The sequence below is a fragment of the Dendrobates tinctorius genome, unplaced genomic scaffold, assembly GCF_039654945.1.
Source record: "Dendrobates tinctorius isolate UK_male_01 unplaced genomic scaffold, ASM3965494v1 ptg000086l, whole genome shotgun sequence".
In the NCBI taxonomy this organism is placed as follows: Eukaryota; Metazoa; Chordata; class Amphibia; order Anura; family Dendrobatidae; genus Dendrobates; species Dendrobates tinctorius.
Window position 1 is genome coordinate 57,723,157 of NW_027361754.1, and position 15,102 is coordinate 57,738,258.

The 15,102-nt window shown below is 43.4% G+C and overlaps 1 protein-coding gene and 1 long non-coding RNA gene across 7 annotated transcripts in view; one reads left to right on the forward strand and one right to left on the reverse strand.

The window, feature by feature from the left end:
- The window catches only part of LOC141097919 (uncharacterized), an 85,101-nt gene that overhangs the window by 33,570 nt on the left and 36,429 nt on the right, over nt 1-15,102 (forward strand). The window lies entirely within an intron of this gene.
- The window catches only part of MXRA8 (matrix remodeling associated 8), a 160,680-nt gene continuing 156,668 nt past the window's right edge, over nt 11,091-15,102 (reverse strand). For all 6 annotated transcript variants that reach the window (XM_073585447.1, XM_073585443.1, XM_073585444.1 and 3 more), the window contains one exon: nt 11,091-14,714. In XM_073585447.1, coding sequence (XP_073441548.1) covers nt 14,689-14,714 — 26 coding nt within the window. In that variant the 3' untranslated portion in view covers nt 11,091-14,688. The remainder of the gene's footprint in view (nt 14,715-15,102) is intronic.

A 15,102-nucleotide genomic window follows, 5' to 3' on the forward strand; every position in this document is an offset into this window, starting at 1 on the left:
CACTACCTTCCTTCACCAGAAGAGGGAGATCCTCGGACACAAAAGGTGAATGAACAGATGAGCTCACAACATGTATGTGTGTGTGTGTATATATAAAAATCAATGTGTGTGTGTGTGTATCACAAACCAATCACGAAGCATCTTTATTTCACCAGAGCTGTTCAAAAGAAGCTAAGCTGTGATTGGTTGCTATGACCAACTGTTTTCCTTGCAACCAATCACTAAGCATTTCTCATTTCACCATAGCTGGTTAACAGTAGCTGAGCTGTGATTGGTTGCTATGCGCAAGTTTTCCCACTTGACAACACCTCAGCAGACACTGACATGGTGGGAGAAATCTAGCATCCCCAGGAACATGAGCGCCAGCCATCGTCTGTCCCCCAGAAAGGAGCAGTGAGTACATGACAGAAATGAATCCCCCCGTCCCGTGTGGTATCATTAAGTGACACACATGAATGTAGGAAAGTGCACATATTAAATGTCATGTGGATTTAATATTTTCTCACAGACACTTTTATGCATTATTGATGTGTTACTGTGCTCTGATGCTGTGAGTTTTTTTTAAAGTGCTACTTTCCCCACAATTAACCTGAATATACCCATATAACATGTAATGCTTTTCCTATAACAACCCATTAAATATGATACTATACTGCATACAGATGCTGTACATCCATGAGCAGCTCAGCCGGACAAATTACAAGTTGACGGTGCATGAAAATGTGTGTGAAGGTTTCTCTACTCTACTAATGTATAAGGTTTGTGCCTGTCCAATGGTGAAAAGCATGACTGTGATATTTATGGTGGCAGATAAGTGAGAATATCAGCCTGATCAGTAGAAAACCTGGGATCTTAGTGAACCATGTTTCTGTGCAATTTCAATATTCTACTTTTACTGGCTCTGATGGGATGATGTGGGATATTAGGGGTAGTAGTCCGTTGGCTCTGGCTGAGGGGATGATGTGGGATATTAGTGGTAGTTGTCCGGTGGCCCTGGCTGATAGGATGATGTGGGATATTAGGGGTAGTAGTCCGGCGGATGTGACGGGATGATGTGGGATATTAGGGGTAGTTGTCCTGTGGCTTTGGCTGACGGGTGATGTGGGATATTAGGAGTAGTAGTCCGGTGCCTTTAACGAGATGATGTGGGATATTAGTAGTCCAGTGGCTATGGCTGATGGGACGATGTGGGTTATTAGGGGTAGTAGTCCGGTAGCTCTGGCTGACGAGATGATGTGGGATATTAGGGGTAGTAGTCCGGTGGCTCTGGCTGACGGGACGATGTGGGATATTAAGGGTAGTAATCCGGTGGCTCTGGCTGACGAGACGATGTGGGATATTAGGGGTAGTAGTCTGGTGGCTCTGACTGATGGAATGATGTGGGATATTATAGTGAATGTGGCTATGCGGAGTGGGCGGGGCTATACACTCAGCTTTATATAATCATTATAATATGTTATAACTAACCATAGTTAGTTATTATGCCCAGGCAGCGCCGGGCTCTCCAGCAAGTATATATATATATATATATCGACCGTATATACATATATATGTACTGTATATATACACAGTGAAGAGCAAAAGAGTAACAATGTCTTGAACTTTTTATTTTCAGACTTCATATCTCACCATCCACTACTGCTTTGACCTTGAGACTGTCATCTTTTTATAGACAATTGTGGCGCCCCCAGGGGTATGGTCACCACAGTGGCATTGCCTTCCTCCTAGGGAGTGTGATGTCATGCTTGGAAGCAATAAAGGACAGCAGTTAACCACAACACACAACACAGTTTCCATTCCATGTCAGCAGAGGGAGCTCTGAACCAAAACTGGGGGAGGAGCTACTCTCTGGGGGCCAGGAGGGAAAATTAGTAGGAGTTCGTGGGAGGAGGGCAACGTGTGTGGACGTGGAGGAGAAGAGCTGGGAGATTGAGCAGAGAGTTCAGGCTCATTCCCAGCTATAGCGCATGATCTGGAGCCCGGTCTCCAAGGCTGTACGGACACTGATGGTCCTGCAGCAGAAACCGGAGGAATAGGAAGCTGTAAATGCTCTATTCCCACATAAGACTCGGAGGCACAACAGCGACGTGTGAGCCAGAAGAGGAAGACTACAGCTGTCTGCCATACGAGGGAGTTCTAAAGAGAATAAGCTGAACCTAAGGATTCCTGGATGGAATCCTACCAGAAATGCTGAAGTACAGCCCACCAGAAATACAGGCCGCAATGGTTAAACTCTTCAATATTGTGCTAAGTGCCGGCTACTTCCCTCGTACCTGGAATCAAGGCCTCATCACACCCATCCACAAGAATGGGGACAGGTATGACCCAGCCAACTACAGAGGAATATGTGTCAGCAGCAACCTGGGAAAACTGTTCAACAGCATCCTGAACAAGAGGATCCTCAGTTTCCTCACCGAGCACAACGTCCTCAGCAAGAGCCAAGCAGGCTTCATGCCAAACCACCGCACTACTGACCACATCTACACCCTGCACAGCCTCATTCAGAGCCACGTCCACAATACAAAGAACGGGAAGATATACGCCTGTTTCGTGGACTTTAAAAAGGCCTTTGATTCGGTGTGGCACCCAGGCTTATTCCTGAAACTGCTGGAAAGCGGAATAGGAGGAAAGACCTATGATGTTATCAAAAGCTCCTACACCGAGAACCTCTGCAGTGTGAGTGTGAACGGCAGAAGAACGGCTTATTTCCAGCAGAGCCGGGGAGTCAGACAAGGCTGCAGCCTAAGCCCAACGCTCTTCAACATTTACATCAATGAGCTGGCTACCGCTCTGGAATCTTCCACAGCACCAGGTCTCACCCTCCACGACGTGCAGGTGAAATTCCTGCTGTATGCAGATGACTTGCTGCTTCTGTCACCAACCGATAAAGGCCTCCAAGACAACCTGAAAATCTTAGAGAAATTCAGCTCCACCTGGGCTCTACCGGTCAACCTAAAGAAAACCAACATCATGGTGTTCCAGAAGAGAAAGAGAAAATCAGACCAGCACCCTTCATTTATCCTCAACAACTGCGCCCTTACAGGAACGGACAAATATACCTATCCGGGCCTAGAGATTCACCGATCAGGGAGCTTCAAACAAGCCATAGAGACCCTGAAAGACAAGGCATGCGAAACCTTCTATGCCATCCGAAGGAAACTCTACCATCTAAAGCCACCAGTGAGGGTCTGGTTAAAAATCTTCGATTCTATCATCGCCCCAATCCTCCTGTATGGCAGCGAAGTCTGGGGTCCTCACACCTACCCAGACTGGTCAAGGTGGGATTCAAGCCCAACAGAAATATTCCACCTGGAATTCTGCAAGCACCTTCTCCAAGTCCATCGGAGCACCTCCAACAGTGCTTGCCGGGCCGAGCTGGGCAGATTCCCTCTACACCTAACGGTTCTAAAGAGTGCACTGTCATTCCGGGCTCACCTACGTAGGAGCAATCCAAGCTTCCATCACCATAAAGCCCTGACACATGTAGGGGAAACAGAAAAACCAGGACCCTCAGAACAGCTCACCCAAACCCAACCTGACCAGAAAACCAATCACAACAACCTGACAAAAGCCGGAATCAGGAATATGGTAGACGAAGGCCAGGAGAGGTACGTAAGTGACTGGAAGAACGACATCATCAGCTCACAGAAACTGACCATGTACCGGAGTCTACAGAGAGACTACAGACTGGCCCCATACCTGGAGAAACTCCCGGACCCCAAAGACCGCAAGATCCTGAGCCGGTATAGACTCAGTGCCCACAGTCTGGCCATCGAATCCGGCCGACACAGGCAGAGCTACAAGCCCAGGGAGGAAAGACTGTGCCAACACTGTGACCAGGAGGCCCTGGAGGATGAGACCCACTTCCTGCTACACTGCTCCAAGTACTCAGCAGTGAGGGACACTCACTTCAGGAGACTCTCACATCTCTTCCCGGATTTCACCACCATGAAGGAGGAAGAGAAAACATATATCCTGCTGGGGGAAGAAGAGAGAGCAGTGGAGACAGCAGCGCAATATGTGAGCGAATGCCATAGACTGCGAGAAAGAGAACTATGATATGCCATGGACTTCTATGGCACCCACCCTGGATATGCCCCAATCCCCCATCCACCTTCCCTATGCCATGGACTTCTATAGCCTCATCCTGGATCTGCCCCCATGCCCCCATCCACCTTCCCTATGCCATGGACTTTTATAGCCCCATCCTGGATCTGCCCCATTCACCTTTCCTACAGCCCCTTCCGAACATCCCTACAGTCCCTATCCCAATTCCCTTCTTTACACCTGCTTTGGCAAAACTAATGTGTATTTAGTCCTGCCAATAAAGCTTCTTTGAATCTTGAATCTTTGAATAAGCAAGAGGAACTTCAGTGTAACACAGTACTGCAAGTACCTAAAAATAAGCGCTAGGAAGGAGACTACACAACCCTTCTGCATAGAGAGATTCCTAAGTTGCATCCAGGCTAGCCAGCTCCTGTGCCATCTGTAATCTGGACTGTATTTGCCAAGCAAAGTAAAGGTAAATGAAACTGCACCCTGTTGTGTCCTTGCCTTCTTCCTGCAACCCCGTCAGCACTGCTTCATCCCTGTGCCAGACACGGCACCCTCATCCTCAACACCTATCCTCACTGCCCTGGGATTACTGCCCTACCTGTGGAGGGCCACAACATCATTGCTGCACTACACCATCTGTCCCAGAGGATCTGTCTGCAGCGTCGGCTTAACATCTTCATTGCCGAACACCACAGGTGGCGTCACAAATCATTCACTCATAAACTTTATTTCATCACTTAACCCCTTTTACATGGGCGCCCAGGGCCACGGACCGGGTCACCGCTGCTGTGACATTCCCCTTTTGAGAGACAGGCCCAGTACCGAGTACCCCACTGCCCTTGGAGGGCGACCCATAATCATCTTGGATATGTCATACTTAAATGTGACTTGCAACTGTTTAGCACATGATTAGTTATGCAGATTCTTGTCATGCCACTGCATTGTTACTGTTTTTTTCCTGAAGATCTACATTTTAATTTATATTATTTTGTTAGTATTTTGTAAATCCACCTTTGGCTTTCAACACTGCCTGAATCCTTCTGGGCATGCTCTCGATCAAATTAAAACATGTGTTGACCAAAATTTGATCTCAGGTCACTTCTACACGTTCTCAAAGTTGCTGCATACTGATCGACTCGCTTGGGTATGTATATAGTTATTTCTTCAATTCTACCCACAATTGTTTGATTGGGTTGAGGTCTGGGAACTGTGGGGGCTATTCCAGCAATTCTACTTAATTGGCACTGAACCATTTCTTTGCCAATCTCGACGTATGCTGCGTGTTGCTGTCTTGCTGGAACACTATGTTGTCCTTTTCGTACCAATAGTACTTGAGTGTACGAAGTAACTCATCTTGTAAGATACCCACATATAACTCAGCATGGAGACCACAATCAATCCTGGACAAGGATGTGAAACAACCCCGTATCATCAAGCTTCCTCCACAGAACTTGACATTTCCTTTAATTTATCAATCCGTTAGCCCCTTTTTCCCTTGTTTCTTTCAAACAAATTTCCACCTGTCAGAGCCTAGTGTATTGACTTTCGTGTCATTGCTCCAAATCCCATGTTTCAAATCTTCTTATGACAATATTGAGGTTCAGACTTCTCCTTTTTTTGGGCCACCAGAGAAAGCAAAACTGTAGTCGGGATGTGAGCAGCTCTTCCAGAGTCAGGAAAGGGCGGTTTACATTGCGAAGTGTGGTATCCAGGCAATAGTGCAGAACGCTGACAGGGAGTATATTGCATGCTACCAGTATTCTGCAGGCTACGCACACACAGAATAGGAAAATAGCCTGGACAACTCCTTTAAGTGTCAAGTATGGCTTTTTTGGTAAGTCCCACAGTCATACTTTATTATGCCAAGCAGTTCAAATCTTGGGCAGGTTTACAAAGTGATGCACATGCCATAGTAAATTCCAGTAAATAGGCAAAAATCATTGTTTCTCAGATGAAAAAGTCACGGTCTCATGGAGTACTGTCACCACATCTGCCAACATGTCTTCACATCTATGGTGTGAATCTCTGCATAACATAATATATAATCATGCATTACAGATTAGATTAATATAATAACGCTAACAATGTGCCCATTCAAATGAATGTGTGACCACGTAATCCATGGTGTCCCCGAGTCCTAAAGATTAGAAGCAGCCTTTTTGCAGTGATTTCCTGCTTTAGTTTATAGAGGAAGTTTCAAGGCAAGGAGCTTTTACCAATGGAACTCATAAGCTTTAATAGGGTTTATGGATAATGGTTCTCAACTCTTTACACTACCGTAGAGATGGTTTGCCTAGTGAAATACACATATGGATTATGTTTAGTTTTATATTTCACATCTCTACCCTTCATATACTATGCAAAGCCAGACGATAAATAATGTTAGCACTCAACACGTAATGAATAACAATTTTATATTTTATTTAGAAAATTATGAAAAATGTCATACTATAAATAGTTAATTAAAGCCATTTAGGAAAACAATTGTCACTGTGACTATTCCATTGGAATGTTGTAAGTTCATCAGATGATAATTGATCCACGATGCTCCATTGTTCGTTTCACTTTATTACAACGTCTTCAAATGTGTAAGTGAAAACAAATGGAGATGGCCAGAGTCAGACCAATTGATCATCACGCATGATTGGTCTGGTAGGACATTACCTAGTCATCTTAACCCTTAGATTTTTTATTTCAGTGGTTTAGGCTTTTGAAACATTGGCCAGAAGGAGCTGCAACCCTGGTTTGACCAACTTTAGATATTTTGGATGCTGTTACTATCTTATAGTTGGTTTCTTTGCTTTGGCTGATTTATTCAATATTCTGTATTGTGTAATTGATTTTATAAGACTTGAATACCTGATTGTAGGAACTGTTGAGGGCTATAAACCCAAAATTGCACTTAAAAGGGCATATGGCAACATTCGCAAGCTCATTCCAAAGATGAAATTGGTTACCAATTACCATCCTTCCCTTTCTGATGTACTTTCTATGGTCTCACTAGCATGATTTTCATAATTAGCTGTTAGCTGAGAACCACAAAGAGTATCCTCTGTGAAAGATAATGCTGTCCCCATGGAATTCACTGATTTCAATCAGTTTTTAGTTTTCACAATGAAAACCTAAGTTAGATGATTTAGGATAAGATAAAAGTATGAAGAAGGACTAGAACTGTGTGGGAAAAATAACCCAGGTGCATTAGCACATAGGCTACAGTTGGCCCTCGTGTTGTCCCCGTGCGGTTTTCCTACACACATGGACTGCACACAGACTGGAGATACATTGTGTGAATTAAGCCAAATACAAAAATTATTTTTTCATGTATGCCTGCCATCAGCATTTTTCAATGATGGCACATAGGTACATTATACATGCAGTCTATGGATGGGGCTATTCAAAGGTCAGTATTTTTTGGTCACTGATGGTCTGCAGAAAAAAATGAAGACATTTCACATTGTGGTCCAATTTTAATATCAAACTGGTCTATTCCAGTGAATAGTCGTGTCTGCATGCTGTCTGTTTTGTTGCTGACTGGTTACTAGAAGAAGCTTGGGAAAACTACTGTAAATTAGTTTTTATTTGCTTACACACCAATGGTAAAAATAGACACATGGATCAAAACCCGATGACAATTGGATCCAACTTACTAATGAAAATTGGTCAGTCTCTGCATACGAGGAAAAACCCACTGATGTCTGAATTTATCCTGACAGTACGTACACACGGACACATTTTTGGACTGTACATAGACCAGTTGTAGACTTTGTTCTAGTGCGGTTATTTGCAGACATAACTGCCTCAATTTTTCAGACGGCCATATAACTCGGACGAAAAATGCTACATAATGATCGGACCAACCGGCGGCTATCCTGACCTGAGCTTGTCAGCTGCATAAAAATACATGCAGCTGACAAGCTCAGGTCAGGATATCCAATGTCACGTTTTGGGTCCTTAAAGCCGCCGGCCAGTCCAAACATTGCGTAGCGATCCTCATCCGAGTTGTACAGCCATCTGACTCTTCGCACTCCAAATTGCCGATGTGATTGACTCTGTGCGCAGCCTTATGCGCTTGTCTCCATAGCGGATGGGTGCAGGATTTGCAGGCAATATTCTGGTTCATAAATCGGACAAGACTATTGCATGCTTCAAGGTCCATGTATGAAATTGCCCATGTGTACTAGCGAATGGGTGCAATTGCTCTGTGTGGTGTCCTTGTGCAGTCAATTGTGCATATAGAGAGAAAAATGATCCTCAGGCATCCGTGTTTCCATGTTTCCAGTATGTGTCGTATCTCTTTTTTTCACCGATACCACATGTACACCATATAACCTATGCTGCTATGCACTTATACAGGTGTCACAGGGACTATCATATACCTGACCCTGAAGGCAACAATTGTAAAGTGTGATCTGTGACATGTGGTTTTATTGCGGTTTATGGTGTAATGTAAAATGTGAAATGCATACAATGTTACTGTCACGCTGTTCTGTCTGTATCTGCTTGTTAGTGGTTAAAACTAAAAGAGAAAGAGCGCAATAGGGTCTTACCCAAGTAAAATGGATATAAATCAAGCTATTATACTCACCAATAACAGGAGAGTTTCAGGCACAACGGAATAGAGGTCAAGCTGCTGCACATCCAAATGGCCACTCAGTGACCATAAATCATTAGATTTACAAAGAAAGAATTTTTGGATTTAAACGTGCGCTGCTAGTCGCTCCTTGCAGATTATATACTTATATACTTTTAATTCCCAACGCGTTTCGAAGTTAACACTTCTTCCTCAGGGGATGATATGTACCTGCTTGTTGGCGTGACAATGCATGTGTCTGCTTTAACCCTTTACTCCTTTCCCCCTAATTGAGCTGGGATACTGCTGGCTGTTACCTGTATGGAGCCTGCTCAGTTCCCTGCTCTGCTGCGTAGCTGCACATGTGGTGTTAGGTCTTTGCTCTGCTGTTTGACCATTCGCATGTGCGGTCCCTGGTCACCATTGTGGAAGCTGTCCGCGGGTTGTGAGGTCATTTGCAGCTGGTGCATGACTTTCCACGTGTGTCTAGGCTTGCAGACGATGACAGGTGCTCTAAGCTGCAGTTCCTGCACTGATTGTGCTGCAATGGTTTCTGTGTGTGCTTAGGGTGTGCGCGGCCACACCTCCCCTGCTTTTATAAGGGTTAGTGTGTGTACTTGAAATGCTGTCCCCAGCCAATTGCTGAGGGGCAGCTCCTTTACATTATAAACTTACTCTGCCCTATGGGCGGGGCCAGAGCTACTCACAACTCACAAAGCTCTCCTGGTCTTTGCCATGTGTGTCTCGTGTCTGTGGACCTCGTCTGTCTCGGTTATGGTACCAAAGTCCCTGCCTTGATTCCTGCTTTGTCCTTTACCCTCGCCCTGGCCTGGAGGCGGTGTATCCAGGCTTGAATCCTTGATCCTGTACCTGGCTATCTCTGAACTGTCTGCTGTGTTATGTTCCTGGAATCCCTCTGTGTTTGGAGCCCCACACCCAGTGACTCTGAGACTCTTGTAACCGGTGTTCCTGCTGAGCACCTACTATGCTGTGCTCTGACCCCCATGCGGTGCTATCTCCATGCAGGCCCAGCAATCCTGCGGTGTTAGCACCATCACGCTTGAGTTCCTTCCTAGGTCCGATGCCCGGAGCCTGTCGACCGCAGTCTGGAACCTGATGACCTCTGCTTGGAGCCTGGAGCTGGATGACTGCAGTGGTGCCTGTAGGTCGTGTTGGATGTCCAGAACCAAACGACTCCCGTCTGATGTCCTGAGGGTGACCCTGCTGTCCTGATGACCTCGTGTGTCCTGATGTCCTGATGACCTCGTGTACCGATGTCCTGATGACCTCGTGTGTCCCGATGTCCCGCTTATGAGTGCCTCGGTGATCCGATGGTGTCTTGGGGTCCACTGGGTGGTACCCTTCTGGGAGTTGTGGACTCGGGAACCTGGTTTAGCCCTGTTTTGTCTATGTACTGTGACTTTACTTTAAGTAAACTTTACTTTATTTATACCTGAAGTTGTGCGGTGTTATCTAGTCCTACGTGTCTTCTTTGTCCACATGCTCAGCTGCCACAGAATCCCGGTCGCTGCCCTTCCCTAGTTCGGGTAGGCCCAGGTCCCCCTCTGTGGTATAGAGGGTCCATATTGCGTCCCCGGGGGATGCCCGCCGCTCGCCATCGGCTTGGAGGCGCCTGCTGGGCCTCGTCTGCGGCTGCAGTCGTGACCGTTACAAGTACTGATGCTGTTCTGTGGGTACTGTAAGGTAACGCCTAAGGTAGCTCTGGTATACTAAGCTCAGAGGTAGGGACAGTATAGGATATAGCTTAGTATTTAGGTAGTGATAGATAGGAACTTTAGGATCCAGAGTGGTTACAGATAGATTAAGATAAGCAGTAGTGGACCTATTAGTTTGTAAGATATAGGTATAGTTAGGATACTGTTAAATGTTTTGGACCCGCCCAGCATGTGATGCAAAGGAGGTCAAGTAAAAAGGGGAAGCATTTCCAGGTTTAGTTAGTTGAAATAATGAGAGACAGTTTTAGTGTGAGGTTCTTTTGAAGTTCAGGTTCAAGCTGCAGTTGGCTGGAGGCAAGAGGAGTACATATTGTTCTGGCAGCATGAGATCGTACCAAATTTCCTGTGGAAATTCCTGTAACATCCAGGGCCTACAGCCCGAACTAGGCACTGAGGAGTGTGCTTTAATCCCTTCCAAACAGAGAAGGCTGGATGGGGAACCACGTGAGGGAAGTGTAGTGGATCTCAGGAATGCTTCTTCATTTTGTCAGTCCTTGAAAATCAGTCCAATTTGTTTCACGGACCCAGACTTGCATTACTGATTTTGATCTGAAATCGTTCATGCCTCCGTTTTTTTTCCACTGATTACACGGTCAGAGGAAAAGTTCGGACAGGTCAGCACTCATAAAAGAAATTTGGTGGTGTGCACGAGCTCTATTGGACCTCTCTCTTGCACCACTGAAATGATCTATGGCAGAGCAATATCTGAAGCAGAAAACCTTTAAAACTTCTTCTACCTACAAAGTTTATTTTTGATCAAGCACACGTCCATACTACAGTCTTTAATATGAATCCACAAATGCAATTGTTCATATATTTTACATTAAAATGGTATTTGGTTGTTTTTCTGTTAATGTTTTTTTATATTGATAATGATATAATAAAAATGTGTACTTGGGGGAAAAAAAAGATCTAAAACCTCCACCTTTAAGTCCAATGTATAACCCAGAAGTGGCAAGAATACATTGTATTATTACAATCTTGTCACCAAACCAGCGGCGCATAAAAATTATCTTTAGCTGTATAACGTAAACCAGAACCATGCTGGTTGGAGGAAATAACATGTGAGAAACCGTATAGACAGCTGTTTTTTGTTTTTTTTTTTGTGAGTTTTTAGCATTTGGGTCTATAAGACAAGTCAAAAGCTAAGTAATCAATGGATCTACAAACAATAAAGGATCAGAGGACGAGTTTAATGTGAAATCATAGATGGGTGGTTTCTGCCATCAGGAGGTACGCTCCATCTCATGGGAGGTCAACCCTGTTCCCTAAGTATCAGTTCTTACCCTAGAATACAAATTGCCTCTTTATAGAGGAAGAGGACTTGAACTCTATAGTGTTATCTGTTGTAAGCAGCTATTCAACAATTCACTAACGACTCTTTAACGAGTCTTGCAATATGACTTAAAAGCCAAATCAGACCCTCAATTTGCAGACAAAGTGTTTCGGGTAATTCCCCTCATCAGTGCAGAGTATGAGATCTGATTTGGCTAGGTGAGAAGCTCTGGACTGAGGATTAAAGCGGTAACGTTTCTCCTTGTGGTGAGAGACACATCGGCCTTGGCATGCCAATGTAAGGAGGCTTATTCGCCTCATCAGAAAGGAAGAGGACTTGAACTCTACAGTGACACCTGTTGGAAGCAGCAATCCAGGGTCGGTATGTCACTCTCCAGGAGAAAGGTTATGCTTTACTGTAGACCTCAGTCCAGAGCCTCTCACATAGCCAAATCAGTTCTCAAAACACCGTGTCTGCAAATTGAGATTCTGAGTTGGCTTTTATCCTAAGCCATATTGCAAGTCTCTTGAAGGGTCAATAGTGACTTGTAGGATTGTTGTTTCCAATAGGTATAGAGTTCAAGTCCTCTTCTTCTCTGAAGAGGCAATTGATATATTATATTTCCCAGAAGCCTCTTTACATTGGCATGCCCGAGCCAGTATGTCAATCTCCACAAGGAGAAAAGATACCCCTTAGACCTTACCCTAAAATGCAAATTTAGGCTTATGTAAATGCAGAAAGAACAATACAAAATCTAACACATACATGGCCAATGACTTTCCAATGAGATGGCTCGATCTGGATGTCCCTTTGTGATGGCTAAGTGATTTATGCTGCCTTTTATCTGTAATTTCTCATTATTTCTTTTATTGGTTAGATAAACTCCTTTGTTAAAAGTTAATATATTTTGAAAAAGGGATAAAAAAAAATCTGTCTAGTCTATCAATCACCTAAAATTGAGTTGTGGCTAGGCCATCTAGCGTTCCCATCTATTAGAACTCAGGTCAATGGTTTCCAAGTATTATATATAAAGAGATAGTTATCTACCATCAACTCGCTACCATAACTTTACTACAAAACTTTCTAATACTGATTGAAGCCACGCCGATGTGTGCTCGGTATCTTCTCAGCTACATAAGTAGAGGATAGGAGGTGCGAAGTCTCGCCTAAGGCTCTGTTCACATGACCATTTTGGGGATCTGTATGTAATAAACCCAATACAAACTATACAGGACATTAAAAAAAAGAAAAGCAAATACAATTGGCACCAAAACTAAATCTAAAGTTTTTGTTTTTAAACAGGGAATCTGTCAGTAGGATCAACCTTCGTACGCCATCTCTATGGGCATGTAGGTCATAGGAAGTTGAATAAAATTATGTCTGATATTTGCGATCTGATGTCTTATTCCAGAGAAATGTATGTTTTTCTTATACGTAAATGAGCTGCTAAGACCTATGTGCCGGACATAGATCTCATGGAGAATTTTCTTATATTAAATGAAAGTAGGCATTACCAGTGTGAGACATGTAATGACTGACAGTCTGCTCTCCGAAACTACAGTACATGCCTCACACTGGTAACGCCTTCTTTCATTTATAAAAATCTCTGGATGCATATTCTCGGGGAGATCTATTATCGGCCCATAGATCTTAACAGCTAATTTACATATTAAGAAAAACATGAATTTTTCTGGAAAACGACATTGGCTTTTAGATATCAAGATATCATTTTATTCAGCTGCCTATGATCTACATGTCCATATAGACAGCTCAGGAAGGTTGATCCTACTGACAGATTCCCTTTTAAAAAAGTAAACTTTGACCTCAGTTTTGTATCCGTTTGCATCCATTTTTGTTCTATTTTGAACTTACCCGTTTTTATTACAGGTGTCTTCGAACATCTCTTGTCTTGTGGGCATGTGCAGTGCTAAAAATGGATGACTGGCTGTTATGATCCATTTTCCAAGGACTTTAATGTTGAATAAAATGGATTAGTCTGCTATCCTTTTTTTGGACAAAAAAGTTGTGCAGACTACATTTTTTTAGTCTTTCTATAAACTGGATAGTAGATAGAAAGGAGGCAAACTAATGACTTTTTAGGAAACAAAAAAACTAGAGTAAAGCAAATAGATTGGCTCTCCTGGTACAGTGGTTATGTTGGCAGTCCTCTTACTTTCCGGTATCCCCAGCATTTATTCGGATTAGTAGGTGCGGCACGATGTCATCAATGCAGTGTGACGCACGCATGACGTTGTACTATGTCTACAAATCAGAAGAGGCGTCGGGGATGCTGGCAGGTTGGATGGTGTTCACAGGGCTCTAGTCCGGTGGCAATGGACTACTAGCGTTAAACCAGGATCCTGAAAATCTTTTGAATGGAGTGATTCTGTAAGTGAATGTTTTATTTTCATTTTTATACTCCAAAACGGGTCATGAAAATGGAAATGGTAATGTGAACAAAGCCTTACATGATACACTGTGTACAAGCCGTACTGATGGGCCCATAGTGGTGGCACATATTTCACTTTTCGCCTTCTTTATCCATAGTATTTTTCACAACTTTATGACATGGTGCAATTGACTTCACCTACTATTGTTACCTACAAGTCAACGTCACTTCTACTAGGTTCAGGATTCTAAATATGAAGAGAGGAGAGCGGGACAGAAACCTTCAAAATCCGGCAAATTTGTCCCCATGGCGTCACCTGTTGCTTATATAAGGCATCTCTACAAGAAGCGATTGCAGCAATCCATTACTACATTATTCTACCTAGAAATGTAGTCATTTGCTTGAAATCCATCTTTTGGAAATTACCACAGATAGAAAAAAAAATGGCGCAGGACAATGTCATAAACGTCATTTGTCGTCAGTGTCTTTAAGAAAATGCCGCCGCCACTTGGAACAGTGATCTGAATATACAGTAGCGCACAAAGAAGACGCAGGCAAAAGTACATAGACAGCTTGAATGAAGACACAAGAGGAAGCTTTAAGGCCCTCATCCTAAAAGGAAGGTGAAGCTTCTGGGCCAGCCAGTAGCATCGAAAATGTCCTATTTACAATATTCTTTGCGAAGTTCTGTCGAGAAAAAATGAATAATTATTATACTGAAGATTTCGAAAAACATGCCTTACGGTTAACATATTAGCTTATACATTTTCTTCACTGTTACTGTAAAGAGATCTTTCAAATGCTGTTACTGTAAAAACTCCTTCGAAGGCGATTCACCACTATTTAAAGGGCTATATTCTAAACTACTATACAAAATATATTTAAAAGAAATTGATTTCTTAACCTCCTTTTAAAGGGGTTGTAGAGGTTTAGCTAAAAGCGCCAGGTTTGGTTTTGCAGCTTAGCTTCATTGGAAACAAAGAATAACTTTTTTTTTCTTTTTACAAATCTCATAACCACTCTTAGAAAAATATAGCTTTAAAATGATAGAGTAAAATTGCAAATCAAGTCCCAA